The 17,108-nt window shown below is 39.2% G+C and overlaps 1 protein-coding gene across 1 annotated transcript; it reads right to left on the reverse strand.

Annotated features, from left to right (window-relative positions):
- Positions 1-2,301: 2,301 nt before the first annotated feature.
- Positions 2,302-16,277, reverse strand: LOC140478638 (extracellular calcium-sensing receptor-like). The gene is made up of 6 exons (XM_072571854.1): positions 16,060-16,277; positions 13,760-14,051; positions 11,344-12,180; positions 10,290-10,517; positions 7,052-7,175; positions 2,302-3,197 (listed from the first exon to the last, which is right to left on the reverse strand). Exons 1-6 carry the CDS (start codon positions 16,275-16,277, stop codon positions 2,302-2,304), a joined length of 2,595 nt encoding a protein of 864 aa, XP_072427955.1.
- Between the last annotated feature and the right edge of the window lie 831 nt (positions 16,278-17,108).

A 17,108-nucleotide genomic window follows, 5' to 3' on the forward strand; every position in this document is an offset into this window, starting at 1 on the left:
TCACAATTTTGATTGTCCGTGGTTAGAATCAGTTTACGTGTAATACATTTTTTGTTTGTTTTATAAGTGCAGAAACCTTGTTAATGTTATCTGTTAACGTAAAGCAAGTAGACAGGTAACTTAACGTCTTTGAGCAATTCGATTAAAACTTAAACTTTTGCGACAACCCTAGAATTTCACAATGAACATCCCTATAAGATAACAGAAGCAGCAGTGCAGAAAACGATACATATCATGACACACCTGGGCTGCAACTAAGCATAAACTATACGGTTGACACACGAAAGCATTAGACTACTTCCACCAGCGAGGCTTTCAGTAACTCTGCTGGCTTCGGTGAAAGGACTGGTCACCAAACGACTATCTCCTTCTTGAATCACTACTACAAGATGGCAAGTAAAATGCCTGTGAACTCAACATCAATGTGCTGTATATTATTCTCAAATGGCCAAAATTAGCTCACCAGCAGGTTCTGTTCTCTCAACTCTTAAAAGGGCCAATGTTCCAATGGCTGGCAAGTAAACTTTAAGAAAGATCACTGTAAATCCATGCAACACCTGGGAGATGTTTTCTATAAATTGGTCGGATTGATGATAGCTTGTCCATCCAGCTGCTGCCTAGTGAGCAAGCACACTGCTGGAAGGGAAGGAACGCAAAAAGAAACAAAACATGCCTACTGCATCAAACTACCTGACAGAACGTCAGTCCCATGTACCTAAATATCTTATTGTGGAGAATTGACCTGTTGTTACATCAAGAGCCAGCTGCATGAATCGTGTCATTAACAGTCAAATTTATAAAAGTGAAAATCAGACTGTTACCACATTATGAGGCTGACACATCATGCCTGAGCTGCAGGCAAAAAATGTGGGTCAAGAATGCAACAACGAATTTTGAGTTCAGAATTCTTCTTTAGTCACAAACAGTTATGTGATACGTAATTTCCAGAGTTACTTAATTTTGGGGATTTATTTAAGCAGATTTTATGTACGTATGTTTGTGTTTATATATAGTTGTTCACACGTCTTCAAAACTTCATTCAATACTTTCCTTCTGTCACATTTCAACAACTGCGGCTAAGAGATTTCTGGAAGACTTTATTTTACTAATCAGATATGCATCATAACAATTAAAGCATGTAAATATTTCTACCTTTCCACTCGGAATACGTAATATTTTGCAGATATTAAGATGCAACACAACACTACACTAAAAGGGGTTGAAAGAAACAGGCAACTTTGTTAACGAAAATAGTCAAATTAAGACCAGCGCTTGTGGATTCCATGCAGGAAGAATTACAGAGATGTACCTTCATCTGCACTGAGAAAAAGTGCAAATAGGAGGATGGAAGATGGGTTCTAACGAGGAGATATTGAGGAGACGTGTGGAAGGTTGGCTATGGCACTGAAGGCGGTAAAACTGACGTCGTGCTGTTCTTTTCACTGAACAATAACCCATTTTAAATTGTTACACTAGGCACAAGTGCAACATAGAATCACAATTCCACGAAGCACAGGTGAATTGAACTGAAGATAGAAAATAATGGAGAATGGAGGAAAGTCCTTGATGGCCCACTCATTCTAAATGTTTCAGCTGTTCAGCTATTTCAGGATGCAAGCAAATTAAGCAGGATGCCCAGTGATTTTGCACACCACGTCTCATTTGCCTTATGTAAATGGCGCCAGATATTTCCGGCTAAAAATATTAAAGCAAGAGCATGACCTGAAAATTGAAGTTTAACAAGTTCAACACAGTACTAAATGAACGGCTTGCTTAGAATTGGAAAAGTTAGGAAGATTTGCAAATAACCTCTGGGAAGGAGGGATCTATTTCAAGGAAGCACGACCGAAATTTAGGTCACTGGCCAAGAACAAATTTACAGCGCCCCTGGCTCCCTGGTGGATTGAATATCCATTACACTGATTTCCATTTCTATTAATTTGACTTGGATGACAATTTAGCAGATTCATCAAGAGTTGGAGTTTGCTTAGAAATTATTTTCGAGGTCGCAACCTCGATATTTAGTTTACTTTTCCGGGCAGTTCAAGTTTGGTTTGCCTGTCATAAATACAACGTATTTAAGTGAACATTAGGTGAGCCTGACAATGACGTAATAGACTTGCGACTTGCAAAGATCTCCGAAACCAGTCATTCTCGAGGTAGGCAATCTCACTGTCTGTAGCTCCGAAATGTTTAACATCAGTATGATTGTGATTTATCTCAACAACAACACACGCCCTCAATTTCTGAGGATGTTTTAGTTGGCCTAAACGTTTGGACTTATTTGATTCTAAGTCTATTTTATTTGGCGGTCAAGTGTTTTCTCGTGTTTTCTTCTGGTTTTAATAAGATAATGTAACATTTTGGAGTAAATATACAGATTAGCAGCCCAAAGCTCGATGTTAAAATTGCAAACACTTCCACCGCTACCGTATATTTTCCATGGGTGCTTACATAAGCAGGGATAAAAGTTAACCACACTGCAAAGAAAGTGAGCATGCTAAAAGTTATAAACTTAGCTTCATTAAATTTGTCTGGTAACGCTCGGGCCAAGAAAGCTAACATTAAACAAAAACAAGCCAAGAGCCCGATGTAACCAAAAACACAGCAGAAAGCAATTGAGGATCCCAAACTACATTCAAGAATAACCTTTGCACTTTGATACCTGGTGTTTTTAGCTGGCACTGGGGGAGAGATCACCAACCAGAGCACACATATTATCAGTTGAATTAATGTAGAAAGAAAGACTATTGTCCTTTGTTGTTTGGGTCCGAACCATTTCATCACATCATTGCCCGGAAGGGTTGATTTAAATGCCATAAGGACTACCAGGGTTTTACTCAGAATACACGAAATACATAGAGCAAAGCTGATTCCAAACACAGTATGCCGCACCATACATGACCATGGTGATGGCTGTCCAATGAATGCAATGGAGCACAGAAAGCACAGTATCAATGACATTAGTAGAAGGAAACTTAGTTCCAAATTGTTGGCCTTTACAATGGGAGTATTTATGAAATGCAAGAATACAGCTGCAACAGCCACTGTGATACAAGCTCCAAGCAGTGAAGTCACAGTCAGTGCTATTCCAATTCCATCCTGAAATGAAACATATTCATTTTCCTTTGGAATGCATTCATTTCTATTGTCGTTTGACCAGTCATCTAATGAACACTTCATGCATTCAATAGAATCTGTAGAGAGTGATAAATAAAAAAAAATTAGAACGTTTGTTTCTTTTTCAATTATTCACATAACTGTGTTGCAAGACAGCAACAGTCTAAAAATAGAAAGATAGCGCATTCACCGCAAATTCGAGACACATGTCAACTTTTCCTTGAAGTGCCTTTGAAAACAGAGATCGGGCAGGTTTAATGATCTCACGATTTGTTACCTCCAATTTTGTGCCTGATAATCCCTAATAGTTCAACGATTTACGTGTATAGCAAGGACTATATCAGACTCTGGTCGGGAATATTACGAGCAATTTTGGACCCCGTATCTAAGAAGGGATATACTGGCCTGTGAAAGGGTCCAAAGGAGGTTCACAAGAATGATCCCGGGAATGATGGGTTTGCTATATGAGGAGCGTTTAGGATTCGAGGTCTGCACTCAGTGGGGTTTAGAAGGACGAGCTGTAGGGATCTCGCCGGAACATACCGAATACCAAACGACCTAGATAGAATGGACGTGAAGAAGATATTTCCACTAGTAGGAGAGCTTCAGTAAAGGACAACCGTTTAGGAAAAAAGTTGAGGAAATCTTCCCACTAGTATATTAGTCCTCTTCCAATTCATGTGCAATCCATTCTTCTTATACAGGTCTTTTCATCCCAGAAGAGCTTCCAATGATCCCAAAGTGTGAATCCTTCTTCCCTGCACCAACTTCTCAGCCACACATTGATCTGTTCTATCTTCCTTTTCCTACCCTCACTAGTTCATGGCACGAGGAGTAATCTAGATATTACTACCCTCGAGGATCTACTTTTTAAATTCCTGTCTAACTTGCTATATTCTCTCCCCAGAAACTCTCCCTTTGCTTTTCCTATGCCGTTAGTTCTAATGCATACAATGTTCTCTTGCTGATCCCTCCCATTTTGAGAATATTCTGCACCCTCTCCAAGTTATCCTTGACACCGGCACCAGGGAGGCAACACACCATTCTGGTGTCGCATTGCCAACTGCAGAAACGTCTGTTTGCGTCCCTAACGAGAGAATTCCCTATGACAATCGACGGCTTGGAACTTGATGTACATTACAGCCAGTCTTTATACAAGAAAGCTGGCTGTCCCCTGAGTCTGCGTTGTTTCTACATTTTCCAAAACAACTGAGATGGGGTTAGCCACAGGACAGTCCCGTACTACCTACCTCCCTTCCTTTCCTGGAGGTAACCCAACTGCTTGAGTGCATCTTTGGTTTTTCTACCACCATGCAATTGCCATCCATCTCACACACTCGCTCCTGTAAATTCTTCATTGCCTCTAACTACTGCTCTAACCAATCCATATGATCCAGTAGGATTTGCAACCAAACACATTTTCTGCATACATAATCATCAGAACATGGAAACTCTTCTTAACTGCGGACATCCAACAGGAAAAGCACATCATTCGACGAAAGACCATCTTTTCATCTTAACAATCTACAGACCCGAAAACAGCACAGTCCTGTTGTTCCAAAACCACTGCTCCAGGCTTACTTAGTACCTATGTTTTATATTGTTAAAATTTAATCAAGAGACAGATCTCAATAAAAACATATAATCAAAAATGAACCCATTCTACTCACTATGCAATGACACCATAAAACTAGCCAATTAGGTTCTCCACTGCTGTGAGCACCCCCTTGTCGGTTTCTCAGACAGCTGCGCAAGTATACTTCTCTATTTGGTTCACTTCCCATGTCATCTGCTTCGCTAGATTAGTTTTGACTCAACAAAACGTTGCAGCATATTCCTCCTGATATCCCAGAGATAATATAATCGAAACTACAGACACACCTCATACTACTAGTTTGAATAAACTACAGATGCTTCTGCTTATTGCTGGCCAGACTGTAATCAGCATAATGCTGCGAATAGTGAGAACAGTTACCAGAGTGACAGCAGATACAGTTTCGGTTTTGAAACATCTTCATTGCCACCACATATCTGTTTCTGGTTTATATTAGTTTAGTTGATCTTCGGTTGCATGACGACAGGCAGTTTATAGTGTAATCACCAAGTTTCTAACTAAATAACAGTGATGTCTGATATCTCCAGGCCTGATAACGATATTACACGTATTTAGGGAGAAGTGAGAGAGATTTTGGGCAACATAGTTAAGCGTTGATGTCTTGGTACATGTTCAACTTGCGCCAAAAATACGTGACTATAGCCCCGTGGAATTCAGATCATTGCCAGAAGAGTTAGAACCCACTAGTAACATGGATTTGTGCAACGCCTCTCAGCTCTTGTGAATTTGTGAAGCATATCCCAGTGAATAAACTATTTTTCAAGTGTAGTTCTTGCAGTTGTGACCTCAACCACTGCTCAATTTCTCTCTCCCTCCCACCTTGTGTTTTTTGTCAGGCCAGTTGCTTTTATAGGCAGACAAGGCCTTATTTCAATACCACTTCTTCAAGGTACATTTTTATGCCTTTGTACAACCCTGAAGACTCAACTTATATTCTCTTCTCATAGGCTGAAGTCGGTTTACATCCACAGATTTTGCAACCTGGTGGAGGAGTGAGCCATTGTTCAGATCAAAAGTTTGAATTTTCATTAGTTCCATATATTTATGCCTACGTAAAGATTTAGGAATCGACTCTACTGGAGATTGTCATAACAATTCTGTGTAATTAAAATCTGTTAAAACAGTTTAAAAGGAAATCCCTGAAATTAGACGTGAGATTCGATGAGGCTGTCAGAAATAGAAATGTCAAGGAATCGAGATGGAATGCTCAACCAACTGCTCATTATTCCTAAACCGTTGAAATGCCCTCAATCGATTGTTCCTTGAGTGAACAAAGCCAAATCTCACTGTTTCAAACTCATGGCTAGTACAATTCTCGACTGGAAGAAACTTTAATGAGAGTCTTGGCTCACGTCCGTGAACATAACTGGTGAACATTAGAAGGCAACAATAACGTTCTGGAAATTCGAAGCAGCAAAAAGACCTTACAATCATTGATATTTTCCTAAAGCACCTTTGGAATTATTACTATTGTTTTTCTTTTCAAATTGATTCAGAGACAGAAAAAAACTGCAGACGCTGGAATCCAAGATAAACGAGCAGGAGGCTGGAAGAACACATTTCAAATAACCTCTCTTCCCAACCCGCGACTCCTTTCCCAGCCCATTCCCCTCCCTTCGATTTCTCTGATGGAACTTTCCTTCCAACTACCAACCGGATTAATTCCTCCCATCGACCGACGAGGTTGTACCCTCTAACTGCGTTCACCTATTCCTACTTCATCACCCGCCTCTCCCATCCCGCCCATTATCTGCAGCTCCTCTTACACCCACCCCCAGCTCTGAAGAAGGATTACACCCGAAACCTTGACTTCACCGCCTGATGCTTCTTGGCTTGCTGTGTTCTTCCAGCCTCCTGTTTGTCTATCTTTCAAATTTATGATCGTAGACATTGGGCTGCACAGTTGCCATAGTTAATCAGATGCCCTGTCCCAATCTTCTATTACGGAAAGTTAAACTCAAAACATCTAAGTCCTCGTTCACAAATCCTAGTTAAGTCGTAATCTTAATGCTAAAGAGACGTTTTTATTTCTGCTTTATCTTCAAGGGGTTGAAATTGAATATTCAGTCAAAATTGCAAGTGGTTTGCATTTGATTCAAATTTATGTCATTTCAGATCTATAGTACAACACAATTTACATCAGCCTGAAATCTTGAAGTAAACACCAACAAATTCAAACATTTAATCTATTGCAGGGTGCATTGATGGCGCAAAGCTGCTTCGCTGATGCTGAACAATTTTAAAGGACACTATCCTTATCGCTCATGCAAAATGTTTAATACTGTAGAATAATGAGATCTGGTAAACAATGCATACCTGTTTTATTACTAATTTCCCCATCAGCACATGGTAAACAATCAAAGCAGCAAATAGGCTCACCCCTTCGAGTTGCTTTTCTTGTACCTGTTGGGCAGTTGTCATTACAGACTGACACTGGTACCTGCAGAGGAATGAAACTGCAGTTATTGTTGTTTTGTTGCTGGTCAAAGTACCAATGGTTGTTTCAAAATTATTTCATTATGATTTTCGTTGGTTATATTCCCCGGAGCATCGGAGGCTGAGGTGCATCGAAGTTATAAAATCATGAGAGGGTGAATAGTCAGTGTTTTCTCAGGCTAGGTGAGTCTAAAACTAGTGAGCATAGGTATAAGGTGAGAAGGGAAAGATTCTAAAGGGACGTAAGAGATAACTTTTTCATACAGAGTGTGGAATGAGCTGCTAGAGGAAGTTGTGGAGGCGGGTACAATTACAACATTTAAAAGACATTTAGATGTGTATGTGAATAGAAATGGTTTAGATAGATATGGGCCAAATGCTGGCAAAGGGACCCAATGGACGTGTTGACTGACAGATCTGTTTCAATTCTATGCATCTCTGTTACTCTATAACTGTATGGCATAAACTCTCTGTAGAAGATGGATCCCAATGAATAGTTCTGGCACAAATTAAATAACTCTTGTGGTCGGATTCTATATTGTATTCTGAAAAATATAGATCAAGTATATAATTGACCATTAATTACCGGAGACCGCATTCAAATTTGTATAGTGAAAGGTGGAGTAGTGGAAGTAGAGAAACGTAATGCAACACTCCAACTTCTGTTGTAATAATGCATTGATCAACACCTTGTAATTGCTGTGCTAGAGATTTTGTTCACTCCAACACCCGAAACTTTGAAGGACGTTGCAAAGCAGAAGTGACTTGGTTGCAATTCATGGTCATCCTGGGAGGATGACTTGAAAACCAGTTTGAATAACACACGATAAATGATCCTTTGTTTTAGATAGAGTTTGATGGCTTCAGTAGTATGTCATGGAGTATTAATATCAGTATCAGATGTGTTAGTTATATTTGTGTGACTGAACATTCTATATATTTGCAGGTTCTCACCAAAGTTTTAAACATGCTAATACAAAAGTAGACTATTACACCTAATGCCAAGATAGGTCACAGAAAGAGACGGTTTTAAAATCGCAGTTCTGCATTTTCTTCCATCCAAAAACTTGGACTGACCAGAAATCCGGTACTGACGTCACGAATACGTTAATATTACTAATTGCCTTCTCGGGGATCATTGAGTGCTATTCTTTTTCTATTGAAAACAAATGTCAGTTATTATAACCAACTACAGTGAAATGGCTGCAAATTCCCTGGCAAAATGGTGCAAAAAGAACTGCTACCATTTTTGTAGAGTCCAACTCCAATATTAATGTAGGAGATCCGAAAACTTGAAAAACGTTTGGCCTCTTTTCTGAGAAACCAAGTTAATAGAGCACGAGTAGTTAGTAGCTATTATGAAAGAACTGAATCAAAACGAATATTCAGTTTTTTTCAAAGAGCCTAAAATTATTAGAGATCAGAGTAATGAAGGAATTCAATGTAAGAAAAAAAATAAGAGTGAATTATCATGTAATACATTTTGCTTCCAGCTTAGTATGTGCGTGAAGTTCAGAGGACGCGAAGAAGCCATAGAGTAGAACCTTACACGATTAGAGGAATTTCCTTTCTTAATGCTAAGGTAAGGATTAGTGAATTTAACGGGATCTCAAGTAAAATATGTTGAAGAAATTGCGCATAATATATTCCTGAGGGGTTGGGGATGGACGTTTAGAAGTTAGACTGTTGTCTAGATAATTGATTGTAAGATGATAACCAAAAATAAAAAAAAACTTTTAAGAGAAGAAAAAGCAAAGAACTGCGGATACTGGAAATCAGAAATTGCTGGGAAATCTCAGCATCCTGGCATCATGTGACCATTCTTCAGAACTTAAAGAACATAAGTTTTGGGTAGTATTTGATTTTGAAATTAACGTAGAATAATTAAAGTCCTTTTAAAATTCATTCTTAGGATGAGGGTATCGCTGGCCAGGCTGCCTTGAGTGCCCATTCTTAATTGCCCAGAGGGCAGATAGCGGTCAACCACATTGCTTTGGGTCTGGAGTCTCATATAGACTAGACAAGGCGGTGGCTTTCTTGTCAAAAGGCCTTCAGCAAACCAGATGGGCTTTTCTCCGACAAAGGATTCATGGTCATCAATACACTCTTCCATCTCAGGTATCCATTGAACCGAGTTACTCGACTGGGATTCGAACGCAGGTACCCAGAACGTCAGCTGGATGCCTGTATTAATAGGCAAACGTTAACACCACTAGGCCATTGCCTCCCCAGTGGCTTTGCGAATTATCATATTACTTTCTATACAATTCATATGTTGGTTGGTGCAAAAAGAAAGGCTCATTGCTGCAAAATAATTTGTTTTCTAAGTTTGATGCCAGAACACCATTCTGGGACAGATTGCAAGTTGCATTTCCCATTGGAGAGGCAACATATCGCTCACGATTATTCATGTTTTGGAATATTGCGTGCAATTCTGGTCTTCTTCCTATCAGAAGGATGTTGTGAAATTTGAATGCGTTCAGGAAAGATTTACAAGGATGTTGCCAAGATTAGAAGGTTTGAGCTATAAGGGGAGGCTGAATAGACTGGGGCTATTTTCCCTGAAGCGTCGGACGCTGAAGTGACCTTATCGAGGCTTATAAGATCATGAGAGGCATGGATAGGATAAATAGACTAGTTTTTTTCCCTGGGGTGAGGGAGTCCAGAACTAGAGGGCATGGGTTTGATTTGAGAGGGGAAAGAAATGAAAGGGGAAACTTTTTCATACAGAGGGTGGTGTGTGTAAGAATTGAGCTACCAAAGGAAGTGGTGGAGGCTGGTACAATTACAGCATTTAAAAGGCATCTGGATTGGTATATGAATACGAAGGGTTCAGAGTGATACGCGCTGAATGCTGGCAAATGGGACTAGATTAGTTTAGACTATCTGGTCAGCATAGACAAAGGGTCCGTTTCCATGTTGTACATTTATACGGCTCTGTGTCGATGTTGGTGACTGCGATGATAATTGTCTAATTCAGCATTACTAAATCCATTGCTGTTAATGGAATGAAGCAAAATTCACGTTATCTCATTCGTTTCACTAAAGTGATCAGAGTATTCTGAAGATTTAAGAAAGTAGCAAAAACTTTACGCTTGTATCTTCAGAAGAGACTTACCAAATTTTGATGTTCATGCCAGACGATGATGCGTTCATCCAACACAAGCTTTTCTCCTTCTGGTAGCGCTGTATCATAAAAACCAACCTTTACAAACTTAACGGACCCATCAGCACTCCTCTGCCAGTTTATCAGGTCATATGAAGCTATTGGATCTCCATTACTGTCAAAGCTTACTTCTTCACCAAATTTATTCATAAACTTCACTTCTTTCAGATAATGCAAAAGCTTAACAAAGACAAAACATTAAATATTTTGAATTATGTAATAATTGTTGAAGTATGCATCAGTCGGACAAGGCTGTGTCCTAATGGTGATATCATTGGACTGCTTTACAGAATACTGGGCAAATGTTCGTGGACATAGATTGGCACCATGCTATTGCATGTTATGACATTAGAAATAAGTTTATTTTTAAAAAGAAAATTCCCGACTCCAGAGCTTTTTGAACACTAACCAGGTGTTAATTTTCCAAAAACTTTATTTGTTCCATTAACCTTCACCTGGTCTGATCTACGCTTGACTCCAAATCCACAAATTTGTGGTAGTTTCTGAATTGTTCTCTGTGTTGTCATAAATAGGATGTAAAAGGCGTGTGCTGCAGCGTATACCGCTTTGCAAACATTGTATGAAACCCTTAACCAGCGGTACCACATAACCCATCGACAAATAATGAATACTGTATACATACAAATGGAAGAATTATTCCAGCTACTGATACGACTTGTTGGTGAAAATTTCATACTTGGCATCTTATCTTGGAAAAAATTCTAAAAGAAATGTATTAATTAATAAGATTTACACTGCGGCAGATGACATCTTCAGTTATCGTTTCTAATGACGCAGATATAATGCTCGAATGATTAAACACATGCCAAAAAGGGAAAGAACACTTACAGAAAAAAAGCTAGAAAGTAATTTTGAGGATTATCAGATAAACCATGATTTCATTGAATGGCAGAGCAGACTCGATGGGAGTTTGTACTTCAGAACTAGAACCTTTGGCAGATTTGGTTTTGCTTATTCTTAGAATGAAGTACGAAATGCCTCTTACCTGCCATGGTATGATGTTTGATCTTTGTCCACAGGAGTTGTTTATAAAAGGGCCTTTTCCATTTATGCAGGATTGTAAATTATGAAGGGCGTATGCTACAGCATAAACCGCTTTGTAAACATTGTATGAAACCCTTAACTGTGACACATCAGTGTAGACGTTCTGAGTTAAGTTCAAGTCCTCTGTTCCGGTGCACAGTTTGGTGGAAAATTGCGACTCATTTTGTTCTGAGGTTCTGTCACTTGGCCTTATTTTGCAACCGAAAACCTCTTCCCAAAGTTCCTCTACAAACGGATTGTCTGGTGATGTAGAAGGATGAAAGTTAACTAAAAATTCTCTAAGTCCTGGAATCTCCGCTTTCCTGATTCCAAAACCAATTGTACCAGTCAAAATGTCCTGACTTTCCTTTGTCCAAATCAGGGACGAGGTAACCCAGGCTTCACTTGCTACCAACTGCAAGTTTGTGATGTTTCGTTTTCTGAGTTCTTTAATTAAAGCGAAAGTGTCGCTTTCTCCACAAACCAATATGATCACTTTTGCAGAGGATTGTTTGATCGTATCTACAATCTTTGACATTCTGTCACTGGCACCACCCGAAGAGATGAATTCTGTATAGGCAATGCAGACATTAGAGTTCCAGATTTCCTCAGCGAGTGATTGAATAGCAAACCGGCCGTAATCGCTGTCAACCGCAACAACACCAATCCAGTTCCATTTGAAATAATTTACGAGTCTCAACAAAGCTTTGATTTGAACGGCGTCACTGGGTACTGTTCTGAAAAATGTTGGATAGTTTGTTCTGTCGCTCAGACAGGCACAGGAAGCAAAGTAACTGATCTGCAACGGAAATAGACATGATATTACTTCAGCAAGGAAGGTATTGTCGACGTTTTATTCAAAATCGCCACTAGAACCAAATTTAAACAAACAAAACAGCGACATTGGACACCAATTCTTCCTCCATCGTGCTATCAGGCAGTGAATTCCTCATCATCGGGTGCTTATAGAAGACATTGATTTCCTCACGTGGTCTCCGTTATTTTTCTATCTGCCTCAAATCTATTTCAGTTTATTTTTGAGATTTCCGCCAATGGGACCAACCTCTTGCTTTCTATTCTATCCAGAGTCCTTGTCATTCCAAAAGCATCCCAAGTGTCTTCTCTCAGCCTTTGCTCCTCTAAATAAGGCAAGCATAGTTTCCTGAGTCTATTCACGCAACTGAAGCCTTCAACCCATTCTGTTAAATGGCCTCGTAACTTCAACAATGCCGCTCTTGCCCACTCCCACCCCTAAAGTCTGGTATCCAAGATCGGACACAATTCTTCAGTTGAGGCTGAATCATTGCTTATAAACATGGTTTTTGGACTCTATGTTTCTACTTACAAAGCCCGGGATCCCATATGCCACATTAACCGGTTTTCAAAAACTCTCGTGGTAAACCGGGGATTTGTGTAGGTATGCCGCATTCATATTCAGTTGTTGGAGTAGAATTTCAGATATTATATGAGAGAGAGAAACTTGAGCTCATTAATAAAGTCAGGACGATCTCCCAGAATACAATTTCAAGAACAATTGAATTTGCTGAAAAAATTCAGCAGGTATGGCAGCACAAAACAGAGTTAATGCTTAGAATCCGGCGGGTTTTCGTCAGAACGCCATTTCGAGCAATGTTCTATTCCCTTTCTGCTGCGCAATAACGAGATACACTACACTATTTCAGATTCAATTGATTAGGCCACACTTTTATTATTATGCGGAGCTGTGTTGTTTCACTGTAGCGATGACATGCGAGGTATGTCAGAACTACGGCAAGGGTTTCTCAAAATGAACTAGAATTAATAGACAGGTAGTCTTTCTATTAACAAATTGTCTCACCAAAGTTTTCGCATTGTAAATGTCTTGGAGGTCAAAGGATAAATAACGAAACATTGACGAGATTAGTTGGCAGAATCGTGGCAATGTAACTCAGATCCAAACCGAACTTGAGGGGCGTGGGGAGGGGGGAACGAAAAGAACTGCAGATGCTGTAAATCAAATACAAAAATAGAAATTGCTCGAAAAGCTCAGCAGGTCTGGCAGCATCTGTGGAGAGAAATTGGAATTAACGCTTCGGATCGAGTAACCTTTTCTCAGAACTAATGGCTGCAATTTTATTTTATTTCTAAAGCGGAAAAAAAAGGATGTGCGGATGTTAAACGGCCCCTTTATTTGCTTGAGGTTTGTTACTGTAAGATATGCTCCATAAATTCAGTATTGATGAAAATATAGCAATTAAATGACAACACGGAATTTTAACAATACGATAATTGGGTAGTGAAACAATTCAGTAAGTTGGATTTGAATATTTAAAACAAAGATGAGTTAAAGAATCAACATCAGCAACGGTCCAGTGTACGGAAATTTCTCTGAATCTTACCAAAGGAATGTCAAAGAGCTCCAAAATTCTTGAAACTGCGGCAGATCGTGAAGATCCCGCATCTCCGATTATAATAGGCACGGAAGGAAAACCAGAACAGATTGCGTGTGAAGATGCTCGTTCACCTCCATTCAAAATCTCGAAAGCTCCTTTAAGTGCCTCGGAGGAGACGTCACAACTGTCCACAATCTTGTAACCTAACGTAGTGTTCGGAAGAAGATCTGGGTCCCTATTGATTTCATCAATTGTGAAGATCATAGTTTGGACCCAGCGCAATCCACGGAGATTGAACCTAGAACGCAGAATTACATAGTCTAAGACTGTAGTATAAATCAATTGCTTTCGTTGACATTGTTTTAAAACGGAGCCAAATATATGAGTCGAAATCTACTGCAAAAGACAGCAGGTACGAGAACTTTTTGAATGTTAATGAAACTTTTTTTTATTATTTTGAGTTCTCCAGCAAGATCATGAGCGAAGTCCTATTATAATTCAAAGTGGATATTCAAAATTAATTTATTTAGCTTCAAATCCATATTCCAAACAGGTATGGTGTGTAAATATAAGTTAATCATGGACGTTTGCACTCAGAATTAAGATGCTATCAAAACATAAATAGAATTAGCAGATGCTAGGACAAATGGAACGATGATACAAAATGATTCAGTTTTCCTTTTTGCATTTTGGAAAATAAACGCATCCAATTAAGAAAAGCAGACTTAATACCTGATCAATACTTCTTGTTTCTTCTCAGCTATTCTGTGAGTCGACGCTGGAAATGCCCTGAAGCTTCTCCCAACCATCTTGAATTAACTTCCCAGGAAACTGGTTGAGGGTGCTCAGTAGGGTTACGTGCTTCTCGGGGAATTTTGCCGTTATTGCGCAGATCACTGGGATAAACCCCGCAAGTAATTTCTATTTATTAGATTCCATTTGATGTGGACATTGTCGTCATTTAAGGTTCTGCATTAAATAACGGGGTATGTGAAATCAAACACCCGAAATTCTAAATCCTCTCAGACCCAGCGTTAACAAAATATATTGCTGTGGCAAAAATCATTGGATCATTTTAGCGAAGGGAAGCATTACCCTTTTTTTGTTTAAGTAGTTGATAACGGAGTAGGCTGAAGCACCTGTTTGAGGTGCATCAGTGAAACCTTGCGATAGAATGTTTGACTCCTGGAAAACTATAGCTGGAATTGCAATTTGACTTTTTTGTTTTATAACTAATTTATCTGTAGTTCTAGAGAATTTGTGATTCCATTCATAATGCTGCACAAATAAAAATCATCCAATTGAAAATACAGGTCAACTTCGGCGTCGCTGAAAAGCAAGCTATAGAAGGATTCTATGAACTATGGACAATAGGTCCAGTGGAAAACAAATGGGTCTCAGGTCCGATTTATCAATTCCACACTACTACCTAAAATAACCCTTGTTACTTTGCCTTATCCTTAAGAAATAGACCCATTATTACCTGTGGATGCCCAAGAAAAATGATATATACTGCTTTTAATAGCTCGCACCCCACCCTCCACATCTCGAAAAAAAATGTTAAATAAAAGTGAACACCTGCTGTAGTTCAATTTCGTAATCAATATCGGTGAACGGTTGTTTTGTTCATGTTTCAGTTTCATAACGTTGTTATTCTCCACAGGGAGCAACACGTTACACGCAAAAAGCACAGGATTGTTGTTCTTTTTCAGTCACGCTATTGCTCAATCCGTAAACTACACACACCACTACCATTTGCTACCGATACTATCGCTGCACGCGCTCCGCCTCAAAAACAGCTTTGTTATTCTGAGCACCGTTTTGGTTTTGCATTAGCACAAACCCCTCTAAGCTCCACACCAAAAGTCTTGAGCACAAAATGTTGCTTGATACTTGTGATCTCGGAGTGAGTGGTGTCTGTACCCTCGGAATAGATGCTAGTCGGATGAGATCAAATTCTGGAGGAAAAAGATTCCCCAGCACAATTTCTAAGCAAAGCTGCGAAGTCATGTCAAATGATGTGGCCGATATTTAGCCCTGAAGCAACAGTACTAAAACAAATCAGCTAGTCATTTTCGCCGAGCTTTTTGTGCGAAATGTGTGCGCCAAAACTTTTCTCACGTTTTCTGCATCAAAGCTGGGAATACACTTCCGTAGCATTTCAATGGATTTATGATCATTTGGAGTTAGCTCTCACCTCCTCTTCCTCCACCTGCCATATGAAAGGTGCCACATAAATGTTATTTCATTCTCTTCAAACACAATTATTACTCAAAGCGGCAAGCAGAGGCTGGTTTACTACTCACTCTCGGCAGCGCACCTCTTCCGGTTTTGTCTGTAATGAATTATTCAGCAATGTTGTTCTAAAATGGACAATGAATAACCCACCAAGGACGACGTCCCCATCTTTCATCAATCCCCGGGTGATGAATTTATCTTGTAGTCTACAGGATGATTCACCTTCAGAACTTACTTCTTCAAAAAATATTAGCAACCAAATTCCCAATATGGTATTAAAGTGCATCGTAAAATCTCCTTAAATACTGTCTAACAGTCATTTGAAATAATTTCTTATGTCCTTACTCAGCGAAAAAAAAGATATATATACATGTGCATGATGGGGCTAGAATATATAGACATCAGTTGTCACCCAGAGAGTCGTGGTAGATTAGCTTCTCTACGCTTGAAAAATAATTACATTGGGGACTTTTTTTCCAATGCCCGTAGGTAGTGCAATTATACTGTGAGTTTAGCGAATTGTTATTATTTAAGCATTAGAGGCAGGCATTTATTATGGTTTGCACGGAATGAATTTATACGACCATGCGGTAAATGCTGAGCAATCTTTGATTGATAATTGAAATGATAAGCAATTTGAGAATTCGTTTTCCTAACTTTCCACAGGCGATTTTGTTTAACTTTATCATTAAAAAAAACTCTTTCAATCACGTTGATTTCATTTCATAATATATACAGCACAGAAGAAGGCCAGTCTATCCATTGTAAATCATTCGGCTCTCTGAACGTACAGTCAGAACTCACTCCGCTGTCCTCTCCCTTTGGCAATACAGCTCCGTATTTAACTCCGTAATCACTTCATTTTTTAAAAGGAACTATTGACTCGCTTTGCAGAAAATCATTTAGAACCTGTATTCCAACCCATAATAACAAGTTGAGTAAAAACGAAAGGTAAGTGTCACTCTACCAGGGGCCTTCTTGTCAAACACATTGTAACTGTGTTCTTGGGTTATTGAAACGCCTACCTATACACACATATTATTCCTGTTCATTTGCCCAAACCTCCCTCATAACTTTCACTTTTCTTCTGAATGGCCTGAAGAGTGTCTACTTTCAA

Source organism: Chiloscyllium punctatum, chromosome 6 (assembly GCF_047496795.1).
Source record: "Chiloscyllium punctatum isolate Juve2018m chromosome 6, sChiPun1.3, whole genome shotgun sequence".
NCBI lineage: Eukaryota > Metazoa > Chordata > Chondrichthyes > Orectolobiformes > Hemiscylliidae > Chiloscyllium > Chiloscyllium punctatum.

Coding starts and splice junctions, on each gene's coding strand:
- LOC140478638 (XM_072571854.1), bottom strand. CDS start 16,277: ATGCACTTTAATACCATATTGGGAATTTGGTTGCTAATATTTTTTGAA. Junction 12,181..13,759: donor AGCTCTTTGACATTCCTTTG/GTAAGATTCAGA, acceptor TTTCCGTTGCAG/ATCAGTTACTTTGCTTCCTG. Junction 10,518..11,343: donor CAAACATCATACCATGGCAG/GTAAGAGGCATT, acceptor GTCTTTGTTAAG/CTTTTGCATTATCTGAAAGA.